This window comes from Melanostigma gelatinosum (genome assembly GCF_949748355.1).
Source record: "Melanostigma gelatinosum genome assembly, chromosome: 19".
In the NCBI taxonomy this organism is placed as follows: domain Eukaryota; kingdom Metazoa; phylum Chordata; class Actinopteri; order Perciformes; family Zoarcidae; genus Melanostigma; species Melanostigma gelatinosum.
This window is the reverse complement of record NC_136652.1, coordinates 1,632,601-1,658,378: the sequence shown is the minus strand read 5'-3', so window position 1 is coordinate 1,658,378 and position 25,778 is coordinate 1,632,601. Positions and strand designations below refer to the sequence as shown.

General features: G+C 43.1%; 1 protein-coding gene across 2 annotated transcripts in view; it reads right to left on the bottom strand.

Moving 5' to 3' along the window:
• The window catches only part of LOC306793263 (neurexin-3b), a gene marked incomplete at its 5' end in the record, with an annotated part of 220,624 nt that overhangs the window by 167,675 nt on the left and 27,171 nt on the right, over positions 1–25,778 (bottom strand). For both annotated transcript variants that reach the window (XM_079290790.1, XM_079290789.1), the window contains one exon: positions 1,577–1,780. In XM_079290790.1, coding sequence (XP_079146916.1) covers positions 1,577–1,780 — 204 coding nt within the window. The remainder of the gene's footprint in view (positions 1–1,576; positions 1,781–25,778) is intronic.

Genomic DNA, 25,778 nt, shown 5'->3' with positions numbered 1-25,778 from the left:
AGGGGAGAATAAGTGACAGATGAAATCGCATCCTTCAAGGTTACAGCTGCAGACATCCAAGAGCAAGAAAAGCCACCTTCCGGGGACGGTCACATGACCCCAGCGGCCATTTTAGCGTGGATGGCGACTGATTGTCAATATCTCTATACTGACAATGGAAATCCAATTTAATCCCAATCCAAATCTATTCATTACTTCCAATGCTGAAGCCAATCACATTGTACCAGTTCTGGTCAGCATCACAGTCCTGACTCAACTGTGTCCATTTCTTTGGTTCAATTTGGGACTTTCACATCTTTACAGGTCTGCTAATACCTAGAATCACATGAGCCTTATTTTGGCTACATGTTGAATTTCAAAATGGGCGCTCGCAATTCAATGGCCACATGGATTTTGCAACCCAGCAACTAGAGCCAAAAGATTTTACTTGAGTGTAAAATTTAGCAATTTAATATGATTTGTCATAAAAACTTATTACTTACTAAATCTCTATCTATTGGAAGGTGTTGAACCTGTGTTTGGCATGTGCAGGTTGAAATCCATGTGACCAGGCTGGTCATGTGCCGTCAACCGCAACAGAAAGTGGGAACAAACAGCATCGAGCCACGCAGCACCAACACCGCACAGAGGTACGAAGACTCTCTCTCCTGTGTAGTTGTTCAAATCAGAGTTCTGAGCATTACATTGGTGTTGTTAGAATCTTAAATACAATTTAGAGTTGCTTGGAAAAAGACCACAGCCCACATTAAAAACATGACATATGGACTACAGGTGTTCCATGTTTCTGGCAGCTGTGGTAACCGATAAGATAATGAATGAGTTACATGTGTATGAACACACACACTTTGTTTTCTAGGCGCACTGGTATGAAGGCCTGCACTCTACTTAAGTGTACCACTCGTGCCACCATCTGCAGGCGCGCTGGGTGCTGTGGCATCGGGCTGTTTGCCAGACGGGCCGCAGGCTCTGGGCCTTTGAAGGGGTGAGTGCCATCTTTGAACAAGGCATGGGAGATGCCAGCTAAACCAAGGGTTACTAATGGACGGAGAGACATGATCCGGATATCATGAGGAAAAATAAATAAATAAAAAGACCACAGGAAACAGACCCACATGATAAGAATTCATACTATCAGTGCAGCACTAACATGTACTACCTGCAATTCTGAATAGATGGCAGAATGTTAGCTAAGATGTTGCTATCTGAAGGAATGCATGTTTGAGTACAGAGACATCTATTACAGCACTTTCAAAAGGAAAATGTTTGCCTTTCTATCTATCTGAATACAATAATGAGAGTGATTAAAGTGAGGATCAAAAGATGTGCTGCGGAGCATGGATAACTTTGTTACGTGTTAGAATGATGGATATCAAAATCTACAAAGACATCTAAGCATCAAGGCAGAAAAACTCACAGTCCAGGCAAGTCAAAAACAACACATGCAGCTACAAAGACAAACTACAGAGGCTGGTTTAGTGTGTGTTAGGTCTGATATCATGTCGGGACCGAAAAGAAAAGTAGGAAACACAAAGACAGTGAGCCTCCTCTTGCTCTGACGGGGAGGTTTATACGATACCTAGGTTGACCGTCAGTTTGACTCTGCCGCTGTCCAGCTCCAGCCTCAGAGTATCCGCCGACTCATGGGACGTGGCGGCCATGAGCAGGCCGAAGGCCCGCTGGGACATGAAGCGCAGGGAGACGTCCTCGGCCTCTGTGTGCATGACATTTGGAATCACCACCTTCATGTACATGCTGCCATCATATGACAGGATCGATGCCTCTGTGAAGAAGAGACGAGATTACATTCAGTGAGCTTTAAAGTATGTGGTACCAACGATGACGATGGGAAAGTGAGGCTGTGTGAGTGTGTACTCGAAAAAGACACAGATTCCATCATAACAGGACAAAGTGTGGCACTATTCTGCATATGCTTCACCTCCTTCTGACAGCTTTATGTATGCTCCCAACGCTTCAAAGAAGATACAAGAGAGCGTGTGGTATGAAAGCCAATACTCACAGACACATGCATGATGTATGTCCCTTGTATATTTACTCAATGGGTAACACACACATACATGGGGCACATGCCCAGTAGCAGCTGTATTCATCATCCACAAAGTGACAGGCGTGTGTAGAAAATGTAATCATCGCTACTTCCTCCTCTCCCTGCACACTCCCTTTATAGACCTCAAGTTCTCTAATCATGAAATCTTCTTCTGGAAATGTGAAATAAAAATGGAACATGTGCAACTCTACTACACACTGAACAACACAACCTGTATTGTAGAGACAATAAGAACAAATGGATGATGGTGGTTGTTGGGCCGGACTATTCTGTTCCCTTCTTCTGGTAAATGCTGACTGGACTGTACTTGTATTTCTCTTTTCTAGTCTTCCGACCACTCAAAGCTCTTTCACACTACATGTCATCATTCACCCATTCACACACTGATGACAAGTCTACTGTGTAAGGTGCCACCATCCATCAGGACTCTATAACCATTCATATGCATTCACACACCGATGGCATGGGGATTGAACCGCCGAACCTCTGATTGAAGGACGACCTGCTATATCACTGAGCCAAGGTCGCCCCAACTAGTTGGTAAAAGAGGAGAGAGCCAGAGCGAGGGTGGCGAAGGAAGAGGAAGACTGTCAGCAGGACTGGAAGCCTCTCGGGGAGAGAGACACAGATTAAAGAGGGTACCCAACCATGACATACCTGTTTCGACACTTCAGCTTTTAAAAGAAAAATTCGCCCCGTGGCCTCAGAAATGCACCATTTGGCTGCGTGTAGGGAGATGCTGAGGCTGTGAGCATCCCACCAGGGACAGGTTGTACCTGTAAACGGTGCAATGCCACATGGCACCAACCTTGGGCTTTTTGTTTTCTCTCTACACAGGGTCTACTGAATAAAGTGTCATTTTCAAGTTGATTTGTGTAGGAAAACGCTTTCCCATGCAAACAGTAATGCATTCTTGGATTGTGTTTCAGTAAAATGTCAAAATCCATGTGATATGTTACAAAATCCATATACAAGCAGCGCGAGATCACTGAACCATTTTGTCTTGCCAAGCAGTGCACTGCTGTAAAAACATCCCACATTGGTCTGAGTTGTAAAATCCATCCTAAGAACAAGCTGTTGACTGTGTAGCCTGGAGGACAATGAAACCTTGGCTCACCATTGTTCTACTCATTTTCAAACTGCAAGGCTCTCTCTCTCTCTCGCTCTCTCACGAAAAATAAATAGGGTCAAACATCCACATATGCATGCACACCAGCAGCCTGTCCACAGATGGATCCCCTAACTGACGGAGGCATGTATTGATTGGTGAGTCGGGTCAGGTACAAGGCTCTTACTACAAGGGGAAGAAAAACATGTTGAAAGTCAATCTGCAGCTCACAAAACACAAACAGACAAGGACGGACGTGGACAGAACCCGAGAAAACAAACTGCGATGTCCACTCTGGAGAAGCAGACGTGGCACTGAGCTCTTTGTAAAACTACTTCTGAAAATTGGTTCAGATGTTTGGAGCTGTGAGAATTTGACATTGGGATGGAAAGTGTCACTTCTTAAATAACAGAAAACATCCTACTGGCTCCCAAGTACATTACTGTATACACCTCTTTAAAATGCAATGTCCACAACAGACTCATTCTGGAATTAAATGGCCACTAATAACTATGAAGGATTACAAATATCCACATAACAGATCAAACTACATGAAGAACAATACAGACTGCTCTAGTATTTCCTTTTCATGCATTGACTGTGTCATAATGTACGCTAGATGACGCTGCCTATTGCCTTCTAAGCTACGGCCAGTGACCTCCTGAAAATGACAAATGATCCGGCCAAAATCCCAGCATGGCGTCTCACAAGCAAGCAGCCATATACTGCCTAGAGCAGAGGTCTTCAACAGGGGGTCCGCAACCCGAGGGGGTCCGCAGAGATACTGCAGGGGGTCTACAGTACCTTACTTCTTTTATTTTCCCTCAAACATGAATCTGTCCATTGTTTTAATAGTTCAGTATTGTATGCAAGATAACAGGTATGTCTATGCATGGCAGTGGCAAACACAATATGCTGATCTGTCTTTAAGCACTTTTTAGCTAATGATGGTTACATAATACCCTCAACCTGTCTGAAGAGGATGCATAAAAAACATTCTGACAGTTAACCAATATGCTCCACTGCTCCACAGTCAATATGTGCTGTGGCCTTTTAGGCAAGCAGAAACATAATGGCCTTCAGGTCTAAAGGTCTGTTTTCGTGTACAGCATCCTTTTTGGGGAAAGTAGTCCCCCATGGTGTCAGAATGTCATCGATCAATCTCAGCCGGGGTTGGCTGTGTTGTTGTCAAATGGCTTTTTGTTGTCTGGAAGAGCAAAAGGAAGTCTTTGGTTGACTACAGTTCAGTGGATTGTATTCCCAATGCATGGTTTTGAGTGCATTTCTCAGGAAACAGAGAAAAGGCTGAGTTTATTTTGAGGACGTCGACACAGTTCATTTAGAACCAGTGACGGAAGGTTCAAGAGGAAAGAAAGGAGACATCTCTTCAAATTCAAGCTCCCGAGATGACTGACCAACAGTCCAAGTCATCTGCCTCACATGTTCCTCTGCTGGTCAGATTTAGTTTTCCAAAACAATATTAAAACACAAAAAAAGAAAAGCAGAAATAAAGTAAGTATTCAAAGATTTTGACACATTATCCTGCTTGTCTTTGGCCTTTGAATATGATCATTTGTTGTTGCTGATTTTATATATATATATATACCATTTTACTTGAGGATCTGAGACCATGTGAAGAAGTATTGCTGGTTATCAACTCTTTATTCCCCTCAAAGTGTCCTCTCCAGGTTTACACTGGTGGCCTGCCTTACAGGAGAAATCCAAAGCACACAGGTGCATGGTTTGTAATTAACAACTTGTCTTAGCCAGATTGAACTTACTCTACTAGGAGTTGATGAATTTGCACAGAACGGCAGACAGACAAAGTTTGCGACGAGCTGGTGGAGCATCAACAGCTACATTAGTGATAACGGACAGAAACGCAACCCCAAATGAAGATAATATTGCCCGGCCTCTTATATCAACTAATTACAGTAATGAGACGTCATCGTTGTGTTGACAGCTTGTTGTGTTGCCCAAAAATGTGCCGGTTTAAAGGAAAATGTCAATTGTATTACAACTTCTTTGCATCTTCTTCTTTGATTTGATTTTCGTATTTTTGTCATCATCTATATAACACTGCAGCATCGCTACGACGGAGTCTGACGAGGCACAAAAACATGATCAGACAGGTTGCAAACAAGTACAAAACAGGTTGTCCAATGACGTAACCTCTTTATTAGGAGGTCAAACAGAAAGTGAGCTCAGTCAAACAGTTGTTAATAATCCCTTGTTTCCATAAATCTGGCTAACCTGGAAGTCTGTTTAAAACCATAGACTGTATCAAATATGGACAGAGTCTCCGTCAAGTCACCCACAGGTTTCTAACGAGCCGTTGTGAAGCTCCAAGAGGGGGGCGACACAGCTAATCACAGCTAATCCATAAAATACAACAGAGGTGTATGGTTGGTGTCGGGCCGGGGTGACACAGCAGAGGAGATGGCTAGCGACCTGTGACGTCACCGCCGCCCGAGACGTCGCCGCCGCCCGAGACGTCACGCCCTCAATTGCCCAAACTTTAAGTTAAACTGTTTGTATAAAGATTCATCCACAACACAGTTGTACGTAACAGCTTTAGAGACCAAAACTGTAAAGATATGTATTTCTGCTGTAAAGCTGGCCATGTTAACATGGGGGTCTACGGGGAATGACTCACTTGTGGAGCCAGCATCAAGTGGCCGGTTGAAGAACTGCAGTTTTTGGCACTTCCGAGTTGGCTTCATTTCTCAGAACCGGGGGTTGCTGCTTGTTTGAAACCGCTTGTGTTTCTTTTCCCATCGGACTGATTTTTTTTGCATTCACAAATCTCATCAATTACTATGTTTATGACAATGTCACTATAGCAATGAGGGGCAGAATTAAGGAACTAAGACCCAGGTCGTATGAAACAGAAATGTCTCTTTAAGTAAGCGTTACGTCTTTCAAGGTTCCAGCTGTTCATTCGTCTCACTCAGGTATCACAGTACCTTAGAGCACGTTATGCTACCATGTAAAGGATTCACGTGTCAGGGCTGTAAAGAAGTGAACGCAAACAGCTGAACATCACTTTACATCTGCAGAGAATTAAACATCAACAGGCTTTGCATAAGTGAAGACAGCTGCTGTGATTACAGTCATTCATACACAATCTCAAGCAAACAGCGGGCCTCCGCAAGATACTGCAGGTGATTGCACGCCATGTAACCTCAGTATGTGTGTGACAGTGTTTGGACTTGACTTGTATGCACAATACACACACACACACACAGCAGTTGCACCCACAGTAACTTGGTATTTCATAAGAGAGAGATCAGCAGCAATGAGGATGTCATTTTAGATGCTAATTAAGCTGCTACTCGTCAGTGCGTGTGTTGTGTGTGTGTTGTGTGTGTGGGTGTGTGTGTGTGTGTTTTCCAGCGAGCCCTGCACTTTACATAATTAGCAGTCCAATTGAAGCAGAAGATGGAGGAGGAGGAGAGCTATTAAGTGAGAGGCTTCACAAATATTCAGGGTATGAAGGGCTGTGTGTGTGTGTGTGTGTGTGTGTGCTCTGCACACACACACACACACACACACACACACCAGTCCTATTAAAACTATCTAAACTTGTTCTTTCTCCGTTCTTCTTATTCACTTGCCTTGGCTGTAACTGTGTAGGATTATTTCATCTTTTTTCCCCAACAGTGAAGTCTTTGTTTTGATAAACAAACCAACAAGGGCCTTGACTGTCGATGTGGTATTTTAATGTGTATGCCTGTCAACCCGTCTCCCACACACACACGCACACGCACACGCACACACACACACACACACACACACACACACACACACACACACACTTAGCATGCTGTCAACAATCTTTAAAGTTCAAAAATCATATCCTCAACCTGACAGCAAGGATAAGGACATCGATAAAGAACCTTACAGGCACTGAATGTGCCTTTGTCTCCTTTCTGTGTGTGTGTGTGTGTGTGTGAATGTGTACAGTTTGTGTGTGTGTGTGTGAATGTGTACAGTTTGTGTGTATAACGTGTGAACTACGTGTCTACACACTGAGTCTGTAGGAAATGCCTGCACTCGACAGAAGAGGCTCTTGGCTGTGAACGTTATCCACAGTAATCCACACCACGTGATTCTCTCAGGAGACACACACACACACATTAAGCTCTGCTACTACACAGGAACATCAGAACCACTAAAAAAATCCCAACTTCTTAAACTTGTAAAGGCATACTCATGCCCAATAATCCCAACCCCTTGTGAGCGATAACCACTAAAATAAGACGCAGAGCAATGCATTCTAAATACAGGAAAACAAGTTCTAATTCAACAGTGTTCACATTAGACAGGAACTATTAGCAGTCACACCACAACACGAAGAAAGTATGCCACACTGCTGATATGTATATGTCCCAAAAGCACAAAACTAACTTCAAATATCACTGAGGGTCATAGGTCATCGGACTGCTGAGTCAATGTTGACGTAACCTCGTCTCGTGCTGACATGAACAAACTCCACAGCTTTTCCCAGTGGCTGTCTTTGACTCGTACGGAGGCCCTGAGAGTTAAGAGCACAGCAGCAAGTTAAGAACACAACATAGAAACAAGGCAGGCATGAAGGAAGATCAATGTGATGACACATGCACTGCAAGCAGCTCACAACACAGCAGACAATGTTTCCAGGGGACACTAAAAAGTGATGCACACGTCTGGGACACGGGGCACCTGATGTTGCTGTTTATGGGCTATGTCAACATTGAACTCATGATTCAGATATTACCGCCAGCTAACCTAGCGTGAGTCTGTAGCGCATTACTATAAGATCTGAATCATGTGACTACAGTGAAAGCGAGCAACAATGGGATTCTTCCATTCCATTGTGGATTGTAGAAAATAAGTATAAATAAGTTCTGTTCATAAATGAACGACCTTTATGTCTTTTGAAGCGTGAAGCAGTAGTGAAATGGTTTTCGGACTCATTCCTGCAGCGCTCTGTGATGGAGAGACAACTTAATAAGCCACAGCCACGGCAACAACAAGCATGTCCCAGCTGTGTTCATCACTCTAGTTTCCCCTGGAAACAGCTCCAGTAGGGTTGGGAGCTTCTTGTGGGATTGGTGAAGCTGTCTCTTCGTGTGCTTGTGTCAGTTTGAAGGTGTTTTCTTAACTCGCAGTGTGTTGAGCTCTCAGGGCCACAGTTGTGTTGTCGTGGTATTTTGTCAGAAAATCCTTCAGCTGCAATAACTACAACAAGCTGAAAACAATTAAAGTAAAGTTATGGCTAACAGGTTAGCAAACTGTAGCATTTTTACACGTCCAGCAGACACAGAGCAGCATCAGCATTCATTTGGAGTCGTGTCTCTGGCCAACTGGCTGAATCCAAAACTCCACTTCCTCTTGAGTCTGTCTTGGTCTAGAAACAGGGCTGATGATAGAGGACTGTGCCATGAAGACAACACGAGCTGCGTGACTGTAGCCCGTTCATTCCTTTGTGAAAAGGTTCGGAGTCTTTAGCTGCTGTGCAGCTTCAGCCTTCACCTTTCATTGACTCAATATTTTGTAGCTGTTTAAGCACTTGGGTATATTGCTGTTTTTCACTTTAAATGATATATTGACATGACAACTAAGACGAGTCAAATAATGTATCGGCCCACAACATCATTGTAGAATCCACGTAGTTTGATGACATGGCCATAGATAACTGCAGTCTGTGGTTATTAAGAGCCTGCTTGTTTTTGAATCTCCTTCTCTTACTGACTCTCTCCTTCCCTCACTCTTTAGTTCCTGTAATGGACACACAGTGATCTGTAGAGAAACCCTAACATGTAAAACACAATGCTCTGTCTTAACCCAGATTTACAAATAGTCTGTAGAAAGCACTTTGAAGAATAACATCCCATCAGACCTAGAGCTCAGGAGGTCAGCACACTCACAGGGATTATCAAATATTGGGCCGTGCTCAATCGAAGCGGGCCGAGATGAATTCATCAGGATATCTAAATCACGAGGGTGGATGTAGCATCAATATGGAACAGCAAGCGCTTTGGTGCGTCAGACATATTGAACAGGCTTTACACAGGGATGAGGTAAATCCGTAGAGCTTTATCAACATGGGACAGAGAATCCGTATCTGAAACAAGCCTCCGCACATTCAATTTCAAGTATGATTTCATAATGGACATCATGCTGTGCTATTCATTCTAGAGCTGGAGCAACAAAGTGACTGAACCATCCTCACGCTGCTGTTGGCTTAACCCTCCTGTTACCTTCAAATTTACTAACATATTTTACTATTGGGGTCAATTTGACCCCAGCAATTTCAACCTCCAGAAAATTATCATAATTCAAATTTTTCTCCAAGTTTATGTATTAGGAACTTTTTGCTTGTTTGTTGACTACCTAAATAGCGCATTAAATAAAAAATAAAAAAGACACCCATCCAATGTTCCCTCTAAGCTGCGCGCTTGAGCAATCGCGCACTGCTCGCACATTCTCAGCGCACAAGAAAATCTATGCAGCGCATAAAATAAAATTCAACATAAACGTATTAATTAATATCTAATATTAGTCCTAATCGTATCTAATCAATTAAACCAATAATAATAATAATAATAATTTTGTTTTCTGTACTATTTTGCAACGTAACTCAGTGAGTGACAGGTGTCCAGCCAATGATACGATTCGGTTCACTTACGCTACGCAGCCAATCATAGCATTGACACTATTGCCCTGCCCATTCGCGCTGCAGGTTAGCTAGCTATCAACAGTGCGGCGGAGTTACGAGACGCAAATGCTAACCCCTTATCATGGCGAAACGAACGGGCAGCGACACATCCACTCACCAAGCCATTGGAAAAAAGAAATGTGGTTCTTTTAAGATGGAATGGCTGTCGGAGTATGTTCAAATAGAAGAACAAGAAGAACAACAACTGGGTGAGATTTTCTTGAAGTGGCACATTTGGACCAGCTGATGCGCATAAAGTCAAAGCAAGAAGCAGACGAAGCCATCAACCTGGACAAAGTGTACAACCATTGGAGAAGTGAGAAGGACAGACGTGAAAAATAAGGTAAAATTTAAGTCAGATTTGTGCATATTCTAGTGACATTTATTACGATTTTTTACTTATGGATATTAATCATTAAATTATGTTACTACTAGATAATTTATGGGTAGTAGAAATGATAATAAAAAACTGAGTAATTACATATTTTACAGACAGAGTTACAGTAATTTACACTGTATCACAAGCTACAGCACACGTCATTGTGCAAAATGTGAATGTTTTAATGTGAACAAAATGTTATGTCTGAAAGGTGTATATGTATCATTTCTTCCAGAACAGGACCTCACACAGGCCACAACAGGACCTTACACAGGCCAAAGCAAGACTCTTCCCATGGCCAAAGCAGGACTCTTCCCATGGCCAAGCAGGACTCTCACATAAAACATACTACACATCTCATGAACAACAAGATTTTTGTCTTTTTCCTTTAAAGTTTGTCAAATCACTTATATTAAAAGTAAACTAGTGAAAATTGCTGCTGTAATTTGATTATTTTAATAAGCCATGTAACTTGCTATGATCCAAGGTTTTGAACAGGTGTGATACTGGTGTGTGGCCACAGCGTGCACATCTGATGTTGCTCACAGTGGTCCTCAGTGTGCTCAGGGAGCTTGTGTGTATGCCCAGACACATGAAAAATTAGAGGGAACATTGCACCCATCCCCTTAAACATCCGGGAATACCTGTTAAGCAACTATGGAGAAATCTGCAGATCAGAATAAAATCTCACTGATTGACATATCATTTAAAAGAGATAATTTGTTTGTGTTTTAATGGCTTTATATTATCTCTAAGTACATATTTTTGTTATCTGTAAAGTTTGGAATGAAAAACTATTTCTGTTATTAAGACTAGCAACATTCGTTATGTTCGGGGTCAATTTGACCCCAGGAAAAACAAAACCAATTTCCAAAATTTTGAAGGATTTTATTTTTTTTAAAGATCATCATCATCATCAGAACATCAGTAAAGAACACATAACACTTCTGTATATACAAAAAAACTATAAAAAAAAGACGTGTGTGCATCAGGGATTGTTCTATGCTACTAATGCGAATATGTATGTGCGAGATAGTAAAAAACAATGTTACATGGTCACTAAAATTAGTTTGACAGAATATGAACAGTATGTTATTTTTCCTTCAGGCCACCAGAAGGTACATTCCAGCCTGTTGTTTGCACTACTGTACACATGATGTGCAGAGAGTGTATGCATGTTCCTTGCAGATGCATTTCACACAGGTGTTGCTGGTCTTGGAGTCATTTCTGTTGGGACAGACTTGGCACCTGCCACGTTTCTTGCCTCCAGTTTGAACCACTAGAGGAGTTGGGGTGTATGTCTCTGTTTGGATGTCCTTCACAACGGTTGCAGCAGCTGTTGATGCTCTCGGAAGGCACCGTCTTCTCTCGATATGAGGTTTCACCAACGCGTAACCCAGTTGCTCAAGGAAAATCCTCCTTTGACTCAGTTTTCCGCTGTTCCAGTCCTTGTTCATTTCCCTCCATATTACAAAGGCATTGTAGGCGCTCACATCAATGATGTTGAAGAAAATTACAAGGGGCCAACGGGCAGTCATGCGTCGGCAGCTGTATGTGGCTGTGATCTTGTCCAGGTTATCAACACCTCCCTTTGTCTCGTTGTAGTCCAAGACCATTTGTGTTTTTTTGTCTTCTCTGGTGATCAGGACAGCATCTTTGTGCATGGTGCTCATCAGCAGGACATGTTTCCCTTTCTTGGGGCAGTAGGAGACGACAGTGGCTTTCTCAGTAAAGGCAAAAATTGAAGATGTTACCTTCCTGTTCTTCATCAAAAGCAGCTCAGTGGGAAGCTCCGGCTTGTTTTTTCTCACTGTCCCCAACATGGTAATCTTCCTTTTGAGAAGTTCTTCACCCAGGGCGTACGTTGTGAAAAAATGATCACATGTAATGTTGTGACCATTCAGTCCTTCAGCCATGTCAAGTACTACCCTCATGCCCTGATTTTTTTCAGGCGCTTCTCCAGGGGATTTACCAGTGTACACCTGCATATTCCAAGCATAGCTAGACTGTGCATCACATGCTGCCCATATTTTGATTCCATATTTGGCCGGTTTGCTCGGAATGTATTGTCTGAAGGGACAGCGTCCACGAAATGCAACCAGACATTCATCCACAGTCACGTAGGGGCCTGGATTATAAAGAAAGGGTAATCGTTGAACCCACTTGTCCCATGCATCCCGTATTGCTGCAAGTTTGTCACGCTCTCGTCGGCCCTGCCTTGTTGCTCTGTCATCAAAGCGTATGACACGTGAGAAAACATGGAAGGTGTTTAGAGACATGGTGGCTGGAAATATTGCCCTTCCAGTGTCAGCAGCCCAAAGGCTTGCTGTTGCTTCGCCTTTTGACTTGTACACTCGTGCCAAAATGAGCAACCCAATGTAGGCTTGCAAGTCGGTCACATCCAAGTCTTTCCAACTCTTCCCATACACACGCCTGCTCTCTAAATTTGTCATCTCAAGTATATCCTTTTCAATTGATGGTGTTATGAAGAGCTCAAATGCTGATTTTATGTCATTGACATGGCTGACAGCGTATCTGGTGGACCTGGAACCATTTTGATGACATTAGAAGCACTAAGTCTACCCTGTTGTTCAAGTGGGGAGACGGATCACAATAACTTTCCATTTTTGGAAGGTAGAGTGTTTGCTGGTGGTTGAGAGACAACAGGAGGGTCAACAATGAGTGTCTCATTCTCATCAGAGGAGGATGCCTCATAATCAGGGTCCTTCTCAACATCATCCTCTGTCTCAGAGACATTCTCCTCCTCTATGTCACTTTCATGGTCAAAGAGCTGTGACAACACCTCACTGACAGCATATCTTTCCTTAGAAGTCATTTTCAGTTGAGAGAGAGAGCAGAAAGAGAGACCACCCAAAGCACCAAGCTTTTATAGCACTCACAGTACTCTCAGTACTTTTGTTAGACAGCCGTAGTAGAGAGACGAGGGGAACTGAGGGGAGAGGGAGACTTGAAGGACATGAAGCAAATGTCACTGGTTAAACCATGAACCCTTCAGGCCATCAGGGCGCTGCACATTAGTGTGGTTCAAGATGAAGAAGAACATCATCAGACACGCAGATTGTTGGGAAGTGAGTGTGTGTGTGTGTGTGTGTGTGTGTGTGTGTGCCAATACATTAAGTACTTATAAAACTCACAGTACTCTTGTAACTTGTAGATGTGGGGGAAGCGATGACTGTTTCCTGTGGGTGTCTACTCTAGCAATATGTTGAACTGCTGTAAAACTCCTCCACATCTGCTGCACTGAGCTGTACCTCCTGTTTACTGTTGAAACCACTGAGCATGCTAATCAAATGTACAGCCGCTACCTCCACAGGACTCCAGGGGGTGGGCGGGGGGGTTGGACCTCTCCTGTAGTTGCTCGATGCCTTTAACGACACAGTGGTTGTTTGTGGTTAAATGAATAAAAAGCAGCAGTGTTAGTGTAACAAGCTCTAACTCACAAACTACAGTGTGCACACCTGCATGTACACCCAACCAGTCAACCACAGCACCATTGGGGGGCAGCAAAGTCAAAGACAGCCAGCTGCTGTGGACACCAGCTTCTCCTCTGACATGTTGAGAGATGGATTAGGGTGGAGATGAGAAGGGTGGGAACAGGAGTGAGGGATAGAAGAAGAGAAGAGAAGGAGGGACAAAGCACATTCAACATCATCAAGTCATGTTACCAGAGTGACTCTTGATGCATTTAAAAAACAGGCAATCCCAGGTACTACCTGAGCCCAGAGAGGGTACGCTGCTATCTGCAGCAAAGAAGTGTTCTGTATTCTCCCCCTTTTTCATCCTTAAAGTCAGTTTGTCAGAGAACCCTCCCCCCTGCTGCCGGGGGAGGTTTGGAGTCTTGTCAATTTCTCAGATGGCCAAACACTGAAGGATTGATTTCCTCTAAGTGTTCTCTCTCTTTATATCTCTCTGTGTGTGTGTGTGTGGGAGGTCGGGGGGGGGGGGGGGGAGAGAAACTACCCAGAAAGAAGAGGGAGAGTTTGTCGGTGAGAAAGAGAAAAAGGGAGAGAATGAAATGAGACACAGAAAGCAGGGGGAGATGGATGCAGCACATTTCCTCCCTCTTCTGCACGGCGTGCTGCAATGAGAGTCAGTGCTTACATAACCCACCACAGCTCCCAAGCACACATATAATTACAAATGGGGATTAGGGAGCAACAGCATAATGTTCTAAGCAGTGACAAAACTGAAAGGAACAGATTGATTTAAAGTGCAGGAGGATCTAAACATTGTCAAACAAACATCTGTCTCTCCATCGCTGCCTCTCTGGTGTTCTCTCTCTTCTCTCCCTCTCCCTCTCCATCCACTACTACATCAGCCCTTTCACAATCTGAATCTGTGGAGCAGAGTGGCGTCAGGCACTACCGGCATACTGTTCCAGCAAAGCAGGACGACTGTCAGCTCGCCATGAGTCTGTCTTCTGGCGCCTGAGGAGGGAAACACCATCAATGGCAGGCAACTCAAATCTCCTCTGTGGGAGACGAGAGGAGAAGACATTTCATTCTGTATTTCCTCTGCAGCTGGCATCCATGAGAATTACAATTCAATCTACATGACCTCCAGTCACTTAGGACCTTCTCTCTGCTGAACCACCATCTCAGCAGTTGGAGATGGAAAGAATAAGAGGAGAGTCAAATCAGTATTTCAGGGAGGACAAAAAACAGCGCAGGATTGTGTCTGTAGCCGAACCACAGAACTCGGCTCAGAAAACATGTGACACGCTTAATAATGCAGGAGATAACAAACTAATTATTCTACTCCATTCCACGACTATTCAACAACGGGCAGCAGATAAGGGTGAAAAGACAAATGGAACAAAGCAGAGATGAGTCGTGAATAGAAGGGGCCTGTTCTCCTTGTTGGGACTAAGAAATCTATTAATTTTAAATGCAGACGCAGGCATTTTCTACAGCCAGCACAATACAAGCACGTTTCAGCTTCAAATGAAATAGGATTACTTTAGCATGCTTCCCTAGGCTGCAAAACTGCAAAACAAGTCGAACACACACACACACACACACACAATCTCACAGCTCATATTAGGAGTGTATCTCTGCAGTGAGATTTCAGAAGCTGAAGAGAAAAGAGGATTTCTTTGGTAGTTATTGCTGTAATAGCGTGCAGGCGCTGTGGAGGTGTTCTTTATTAACATGGTGTTCCTTAGGTCTCTCCTGAAGACCTTTCCTTTACTCTGGTGACTCTCTGTACTGCATGCTGAAGGCAGCCGGTATCTGCCACGAAAATACAAAAGTATATATATATATATATATAATTAGGGTCGTGGGTCCCGGCTTGTCATTAAGGGGTGATGGTGGGTCCCGCAGCCAGACCAGTTGAGAACCACTGCTCTACACATTTCAAGCAGTGTGAGAGCACCTTGACACATCTATTCTAAACTTAGCAGTCACTGTGACATCAGAGACGGTTGACTGATACCTTTCAAGACCACAAAATATAGCATTTTATTTTCCCATGAAAAATATATATTCATCCTTCAGCTAGATATATGGCGACATATTCTTATTTATATTTTCTATCGGCCTGCCTATCACATCGCTTGTTGTTACAAACCTAAAACACAAAGTGAGCATTGTGTGTGTTGAGTGACAGGTGATTTATCCTGCTGCATACACACACGTTGAATAGATACATGATGGAGTGTCATTGTCTCACTGGTCACTGAAATTCCTCGACGTATTATTGCCACTTTAAAATGAGTATGATGTCATTACATTATTGTACTGGTGAGCTGCCGATGCTTCAGATCTACCACCTGCAGGGCACCACGGAGGCGCCACAGAGGCACCATGATAGAGGATGTGAGTCCGTCACAGCGTCCACAGCCAGAGAGCCTGTACTGTCTGTGTGTATCCTACACGCACACGCTACATTTCAGAGGAAAAGGGGAATATCCCAATCCATCACGTGTATATTTAACTTAATCCACGACATAAATATCTAAAGGTAGGTTCGACAATTTTGTCAAGTCAAGAATAAAGCAAAATGACTTTACAAAGGGTGAGACATGCTGCTGTTAAATACGCTTTGAGGACTATCCTGCTCTACGCTGATTGCTCAATTATTCTTCTCCATCTAATCTGTCTTCATTTTTAATGTGCTGTCCCTTTCTATTAAACACTTCCCTTTTGTATTTTCAACCTCACTGTCTTTTCTGCATGTTCCTCATGTTTCCCACTCTCCATTTTCACCCGCCTGTCCTGTGTATGTACTATGTGAGCTCTGGTCTGTTAGTCACGGTGGACCTTGAAGTGTCGTTTTCTCTGTCTGCGGAGACAAATGTCCAAGCAAAAGGTGCTTATCACCAGTTTACGGTGAGAAAGTGGGGCTGGGACAACACGAGGGGGAGAGGGGGAGGGAGAGGGGGAGGGAGAGTTACAGTGTAGTGGGAAAGGAGATGAAGGGTAGGCTTATTTTAACCACCATCCTTCCTTAGAAAAGAAAGGGAACTGGAGGCATAAACACAGTACTCTGCTGTTTTCAATTAATTCAGCTGTCTGGTCGTGAGGCAAGAGGGAGATGAAACCACTTTCCCTCCAAGTGACAGAGCTGTTGCTTAATCATGATTCCTCAGCTTGTGGAGACGTCCTAACCCCTCCTCCTCTGGGTGGGCATCTGCTTCATGATAACACAGGAGACGCATCTGGACAGGTCGTGTACTCAGACAGCTGCATGCTTATCAACCTGCAAGGCATGTTCCTTTATTCAATGTTACGCAGAAGCTTGATGCTGCATGAATAACTCATCCTGTCAAACAGAAATATGACAGAGACAGAGCCACTTTCAGCCGTTTACATGACCTTCTTCAGCTGGTGTTTTCACATAGGATTACAGCCAACGAGTGGGTGGACCTTGAGTTTAGAAGGTTTATCACATTTAATAAAATATGTTGGAAATCAGACCGACCTTAGTTACAGACTGTGTCAAGCAGCAGTTCTCTGTTCACTGAAACCCTGTGGTTTAGAAATACCTTTCAGGTGTAATGTTCATACAAGTGGTCCCGCTCTGCATTTTAAGACAACTAGATTGAAGATAACAACTGGAAGACGTCGTGCCTGGTTCCTGTACCAAAGAAGACGACTCCATCTGGCCTCAATGACTACCGACCGGTTGCCCTCACATCACATGTGATGAAGGTGCTGGAGAGGCTGGTCTTGGCCCACCTCCCACCGCAGGTGAAATCCTCCTGATACACACAGCAACAGGTGCGCCTGTGTCTATATGCTTTACTTTTTAAATTTACATTTTTATTCTATCCCAGAAATCTAAAGCAAAGAAAACATTATAACCTAAATAATGCAACTGTTTCCCGTCTCAGGTTTGAGGCTTGCTTTCTTGTGTTTTGTTCATTTAAGCTTGACAACGTAAAGTGTCTCTTCAAAATGTTGCTGTTTTAAATGAAATATGTAAAATTGGTGTGCAACAGCATTGTACTGATTAGTACAGTATATGTACACGGTGTGGTTTGACAACTGACTTTTGATCAGTTGAAATTATTTTTTGGGACGGTTGCAAAGAAAAAGAGCCAGAATCTGTGTAGACCAGCTGCTATAATCACACAACAAAGGGATCTATAACTGTCAATATGGATCATCAATGATCGGCAATTAATATCTGGAGCAAAAAAACATGATCAGGGATCTTAAACGTTACTTTTTCTCCATTTTTTCTTTTGTCCTGATCCAATCCTTGATCCGACCCGTGATCCGACCCGTGATCCGACCCGTGATCCGACCCGTGATCCGGCCCGTGATCCGACCCGTGATCCGGCCCGTGACTGAACAGTGATACGATCTGAATGGTGAGTTTTATGATCCGTTGCACCACTGTAAAGCACTGATACATATTCACAATGATATAGAAGGAAAAAGCATTTTATAATGATTCATAAGGTCAAGGATCATAACACTGCATCATTGCTTGTCACTCACTTTGAGTGATCATATTATTTGCAATACATGATCTCTTTATGATGAATTATTATGACTGAATGCTTTATAGTGTGATTATAAGTTACTCATTGTTCACTTTAAAGGGAAACATTAATTTCATAACATTGTGTGTTGTTGTTGATTAGGTTTAATGATATATATGTAAATCATACAATCCCCATTTAGAATAATGTATAATCACGTTATTATTAATATAAAAGTGATTATAAAAGATTATAGTTACAACTCTGGGCTTTACAGCACACTGTGATCCTTGCAAAAAGAAAAATGTCTGTAAGTGAATAGCAGTTATGAAGTATTATGATACTTATAGGTCATTATAAAATGCTTTATAATATTTTATGAATATTGTTATCAATCATTATGAATATATATATATAACTACAGAGCAGATTGTAACACATAAGTATGTTTATAATGCGTCATAGAAAGTGTGACATAATGATGAGCAGCTTATCACAGTGGGTGCAGAGATGGTGCACCGGGTGATCCCACAGATTTGGGATGAAATGTTTCTCATATTTCTGACCGTGTTCCCACAATGCCTCCATACTGTCTTATCATAAGAATAGACCAATCATTGTGCACAATGATTGGCAGATAATTCAGTTCATCATAGCCTCTGCATGCAGCATATGAAGGCCTTGTTGAACCAGTAAGGTTCATCCTGTGGTGATGTCATACTTTAGTAGTGTAGCTCTGTCATGATGCTCTCTCCTTCACATTCATGAGAGCATGTCTCTTCTCCTTTGCAGTAGGAAAAGTGTATCTGCCACCACAGATAAATAGTCAATAGTAAATCTTCTGCAAAAAGCACTGCTTTTTTTTAGGCATAACCCAACAATAAACTGGGATAATATTATGGGATTATATAGAAAGGTGGCAGCCATCAATGTCATCCAATCTGCTCTGCCATTACTACCTATGATTAAACTGTAAAAGCCATGTGGTACCCTATTATTTCACTGCCACCATGAACATTGAGTGAGATGAGCAGGTAATTGCATGATGTGTGTGTGTGTGTGTGTGTGTGTGTGGAAGTGTGTGTTCCGGTGTTTCTGCCTTTGTGAGGACCGCTGTGATTGATTAAGACGTGTGTGAGTTTAGGCAAAACTTAATAATCAGCACAAAAAAAAAGAAAATACTTTTTTTTCTTCTAAATGCTAGCATGAGAAGCATAACCATTCGTAAATCCTTATGATCATTCAATCAATCAAATTAATATTTACTTCATTTGGAACAAAACTAAAATGATCAGCAGTTGAAGCAGTGAGAACATTAAGAAAGAGGAACCCAGCAGTACAATGAGCTACGTCACCACTGATCTGTGGTGGACACACTTCCAGCCATCAGCTCAGGCCCAGAGCCATCACTGGATCCAGTGAGCAGGGAAACACAGGCACTTACTGTACCTGGGCAGTGGCATCTTGTCAGAGAAAATACAATATGCATTAGACACAATCCAATCTGTCCCCAGTGGATTGGTGTGTGTGTGTGTGTGTGTGGTCCTGACTGTGTGTGTGTGTATCTCTGTGGGTGTGTGCGTGCGTGCGTGCGTGCATGCGTGCGTGCGTGCGTGTGTGTGTGTATGTCGACGCAGCAGAAAGAGGAGAGTGTCAGTGGGATGGCTGGGCTGGCACACCGTCAGACAAACACACTTCATTACGGGCCTATTTACCTGATTAACTGGCCTACTTTATCAGCTGCACAGCACTCTGCAACACACGGCTGTCAGTAACACCCCGGCTCCCTACAAGCTCCCTCCCACACCTACACCAGCAGACCCACATGCGGTTTACAAACACAAAGCTGGACTCACTGACTGTTTGAATGGATGAGTGGCTCGCTCAGTCCAGGCAGGGCGTGTGAACTTGGTCTCTCGCCAGAGTCAGCCGACAACATCAAATGCACCCCCCTGTAGTCTCCAATTAATGTCACCTCTTGCAAGTTAGACTCAAATACGACCGGAATGATCTGTTGTACTGGAGTTTTCCTCATTTGGATAACCCTTTCATGTCACGGAATGTAACAATCAAAAGGGAATAACGCCTTGAGCTGCCTCCCACAGAAGAGAGAGAGGACACAGCCCATCTTCAAACATTATCATTACAGGAGGCTCATGATTTCCTCTCTCTTTGCTCTTTGTGGAGCCGACTGCAGGCTATTTGAGAGAAAAATAATTTTCCAGCATCACTTTTTAAAGTACTTCTCCGAACTAAACCTGTAGGCCTGATTCAGCCCAATTAGACAAATCCCACGCAGCTGGAGTGCTAAGTAAGATAAATAACCTTTGCACACAGAGGACAACAACATCAGGTTACAGAAATACAAGCAAAACATATCAATTCCACAAGCCTTATCATCTGAAGGGTGTGGGAGGGCCAACATGTTCCCTCAGAGCCCAGTATATTCCTCTCTGCTCCTCGCCATGTGTGCCTGTTGGAGCTGCACCGAGCCGAGCCCTATCCCAACTCACCACAGGTAGGCTACACTCCCGGTCACAACCCAGATGAGGGGGGTCTATCAGGCCCATCCTACACCTGCATTGGCACTGCCTGGCTAGTGCGAACACACACACACACACACACACACACACACACACGTTGGTGTTGGCAGTCATTAAAAAATGCGTTCTCAGTCCTGTGAATGGATGCAAACATACACAGGGTCCAGAAACAGGAACATATGCTGGCACAAAAAGAGCCAATGTGTGATGATATCCATTGCTTTTTCACATCATATTCAGAACATGCACTTCCATAACACACGCACACACACACACACACAGTGGCTGGCTCCCATGCTGGCACTGCATCTGTTTGTGTGATAGCACGGCAGACCTCTGATCACAGGTGCTGTCGTGTCTCATGGGCGAGGTTAAAGAAGACATGCCAAACAGAGGGAGAATGTGACAGAGAGGAGAGGGATGAACAGGGAGACCCAGAAAGTTTAAAAAAGAAAACCATTTCAAGATAGCAAATGAAAAGGAGACAGAGAGTAGGGGGGAAAGCAGAGATAAGAGACAGAGATGTGTAAACTAAACCTGGCACAGATAGCAGGCAGAAAACAGAGCAGACAGGAGCGCTGTTGTCTGTTCGTTGTCGACTGGTAAGATCTTTGATCTCCTCAAACAGTCTGAAATATCTGTCGGCTTGTATTTTCGTTCTGGTAAACAGAGCACGAACACTGCTAGCTTCTTTAACTCCCAGTGGGAAAGAAGAAATTACACAGAGCAACGTGCTCTGTTCAATACAAATATGATGAAATCATCTGGATAATTTCATTTCTGATGATTCCATTATTTGAGTTCCAAAAATACCATTTAGTGTGAGCAGTGGTGTATAAAGTACCCAAAAGCCATACTTGAGTAAAAGTAAAGATACCTGACTGGAAAATGACTCCAGTAAAAGTAAAAGTCACCTATTAGAATACTACTTGAGTAAAAGTCTTAAAGTATCTGATATTTACTGTACTTAAGAATCAAAAGTAATTTTCTGATATTAAATGTACTTTAAGTATTGAAAATAAAACTACAAGTAAATGCTGTTCATAAAAAAGCAAAGGGTCAGAATTTTGAGAATGATGAAGTTTATTCTTTTAAGTGCTGTGGCACCATGACCAAGGACATGGTGCTGTGTTGAACATAATTGGGTTGGCTGTGATCCATCCAGGAGCAACAATGTTCAACATAATATATTGTACATAAGTATACTTTTGCATCTACTATGAACGTCCATCCATCCATTTTCCTCCGCTTATCAGGGGTCGCGGTGGCAGCAGCCTGCTTGGCCTGCTGAGATAAGACCTCCCTCTCACCGGCAACATGTTCCAGCTCATTCTGGGGGATCCCGAGGCGTTCCCAGGCCAGCTGGGAGAGGTAATCCCTCCAGCGTGTTCTGGGTCTTCCCCGGGGTCTCTTCCCAGTTGGATGTGCCTGGAAAACCTCCAGTGGGAGGCGTCCAGGAGGCATCCTAATTAGATGCTGAACCACCTCAGCCGACTCCTTTCGACGCGAAGGAGTAGCGGCTCGACTCAAAGCTCCCTCCTGATGTCCTTAGCTCCTTACCTCCATACCTTAATTAACTCTAAGGCTGAGCCCGGCCACCCTATGGAGGAAACTCATTTCGGCTGCTTGTAGCCGCGACCTTGTCCTTTCGGTCACGACCCAGAGTTGGTGACCATAGGTGAGGGTAGGAACGTAGACCGAGTGGTAAATTGAGAGCTTTGCCTTCCGGTTCAGCTCCCTCTTCACCAAGACGGTCCGGTGCAACGCCTGCTTTACTGCTGCAGCCGCACCGATCCGCCTGTCGATCTCCCGCTCCATCTTACCCTCACTCGTGAACAAGACCCCGAGATACTTTAACTCCTTCGCTTGAGGTAGGCACTCCGTCCCCACCTGGAGGGAGCAATCCACCGGTTTCCGGCAGAGCACCATGGCCTCAGATTTGGAAGTGCTTCACACTCGGCTGCAAACCGCCCCTCCCATGCTGGAGGTCATGATCCGAGGAGGCTAACAGGACCACATCATCTGCAAACAGCAGAGAGGCGATCCCGAGACCCCCGAAACTGACGTTCTCCGCCCCCCGGCTGCACCTAGATATCCTGTCCGTGAAAGTCACGAACAGAACCGGTGACAAAGGGCAGCCCTGACGGAGGCCAACACCCACCGGGAACGTGTCTGACTTATTACCGAGAATGCGGACACAGCTCCTACTGCAGGCGTACAGAGACCGGATCGCCTGTTGTAATGGGTCCGGCACCTTCTTTACATTCAATGTAAAGAAGCTACATTGTATTAGAATGTAGCTTCTTTACATTGTATTAGAATGTAAAGACGCTACATTCTAATACAATGTAACTTCTTTACATTCTAATACAATGTAGCTTCTTTACATTCTAATAGAATGTAACTTCTTTACATTCTATTAGAATGTAAAGAAGTTACATTGTATAGAATGTAACTTCTTTACATTCTAATACAATGTAGCTTCTTGACATTCTATTAGAATGTCAAGAAGCTACATTGTATAGAATGATTCTATTGAAGTTATTCCTTTTTTAAATGTTTTAGACGAGTCACTAATCACTTTTAAAGAGTGATTACAGCTGATTTAACTTAGACATGAGATTCATCTTCTCATGTCACTCTCTTTATACAATGATATAAATTCATTTTATATGTTTTATTGATATCTTACGAAAAGTTACTCCTCATTTTTCGTGCGTTTTTCCTGCAAAAGTCCAGCAACATGAGTCTGTTTTGGCTTGTTACATGCATACTGTCTTTTCAAAATAAACTTCCATCTTCACAGGAAACAACTCAGGTTTAGGCGATGAAACTACTTCGTTAGGTTTAGGAAAAGATCGTGGTTTGTGTTAAAATATCTACGGAAGTGGCGTTGCTTAAGTACAGAAGTCACGTCACAAATAAATCAACATTGGCTTCTCGTTTCACACACGGCACAAACTGCGGCCTCCTGGAGGAAACACAGTGTTAGTTTGACCGTCCACCTCTCCTCATCCCACCCGTCCTGTGTGGAATGCTACTCATGTAGTCGCCCGCTAGCTTATAGCATGTAGCATCCTGGCATCACTGGGAATCACAACACAGCGGCTTTGAGAGCACTTGTTTGCAATTGCGCATTAACGTGATTAACCAATGATTTAACTTGCAAGCTAGGATTTTGTAGCGAGTAACGAAGGTTTCAGGGGAAATGTATCGCAGTCAAAGTATCAGTTTTCTTTGCAAAATGTAGTGAAGTAAAAGTAAAAGTCAAGAGAAATATGAATAGTAAAGTAAAGTACAGATATCCAAAAAAACGACTTAAGTACTGTAACGAAGTATTTCTACTTCGTTCCTTTACACCACTGAGTGTGAGTAAGCTGAAGCCACTTCCACGAGGGCTTTCTCAACTTGTAAAACACAACAGTGGCATGTGAGGAGGACTATTTGCATCTAGACTGTTAAATGTGCTCCAAGTAACGTCACCAAAAGCAGCCTGAGAAGGCTGCTACCTCTTTCTTGATATTCACTAAAGTAAAGTGGGACTAATAACAATATGCTGTTTTTATACTCTGAGTAATTAGAAGGGAATTACAAAACATTGCAATTATCTGAGCATTGTATAATACAGCACAGTTTAATAGTGAGATCACAAGTCCCACAACGAAAGCCTTTAAATTTCACATTACTTATTTAGATTTGTCATCTTTTATTTGTTGACGTGTTCGTTTATAAATTATACAAATAGCCTCCCCCAACATGCAGCTCTAAATTATTTTCAAAGCATTCTGTACAAGGCCAGGAATACAAATGTAGTGGAGAAATGGAAAATCCTTATTTTGTTGGCTCAAAAGTATTCAAATATACAAATAAATATGTATATATACTCTGTAAAGCCTGTATTGGAATAAGCCAATTAAATACCCAATATGTACAATTAGTCATTTCACAATGAATGCTCTGCCAAAGTTGCTAAAACTCCCAAAGTCTCAGAGATGACCTCGTCGTATTGAAGGGTAGGAGGTTTGTACAGATCCCAGACAAATACAGTGGTATTTAAATTACAGTACGAATATACAACTTAAAAATCAAACATGCAGGGTGCAGTAGAGTAGCCTATTGCCCATAAATAATACATGTATGCATGTTACAGACTTTCCATCTTTTCCAAATCGCCTTTGCAGTTTGGAACTTGTTTCAGGCGCACGAAGTGACAAAACAAATGCAACAGCAAAAGCTAAGTATCTTAACCGTGGACTTTATGGCAGAGCACTTGTATTGGATTGCCTTCTATTGCACAGGTGTACCTAATACAACGGCTGCGATACAGATAACATTGGTTTTGCAGATATGAGAGCTCCTTGACTTCAGGAGCTTACTTAGAAATGATGACGCAATGTGACAAATGCCTCCCAAGAAAATCCATTTGAAGTAAATAACATCACAGAAAAGTGTATGCTGAACTTAACAAATAATTTTAAGACAGACAGAAGAGCGTATTTACATTCCAGCATGAAGTCACCAGTGAAGGCCAGTCATTGTAATGTAGATGAGTAACCTTATAGGCTCCCGGGGAGAGCGCTGATCTCTATCACTTCACCCCTTGCCTCATCATACGAGCACACTTCTCTGTTGTACCGTACAGCGAGCTGCAGAAGATCAATAGCTAGTGCCATGTGTGAACACATCTCAGTGGCTCTTTGATATAGTCACTAGGGAGCTCCAGAGGCGGCTTAAAAGCACGGAGGAGAGGGAAAATAAATGGTTCTACCAGCATGATTAATACAATTCCGTTCGTTCCAACATGTTGCAAATTCTTTTTGAGAAAATAACCAAAGAGCACATTGTTTCAAGCCCAACATTTCAAATCAAAGCGATCTCTTCATCTCAAGGGTGAACGCTTCCGAAGCAGACAACAATTAGCTTCAACAATATTCTGCTGTGAACTGGAATCTGAGTAATCACCGGAGAATGTAGACCCTAATGGAATCAGACTCATTTGTAATTCAGTGTGCAACATCCAGACCTT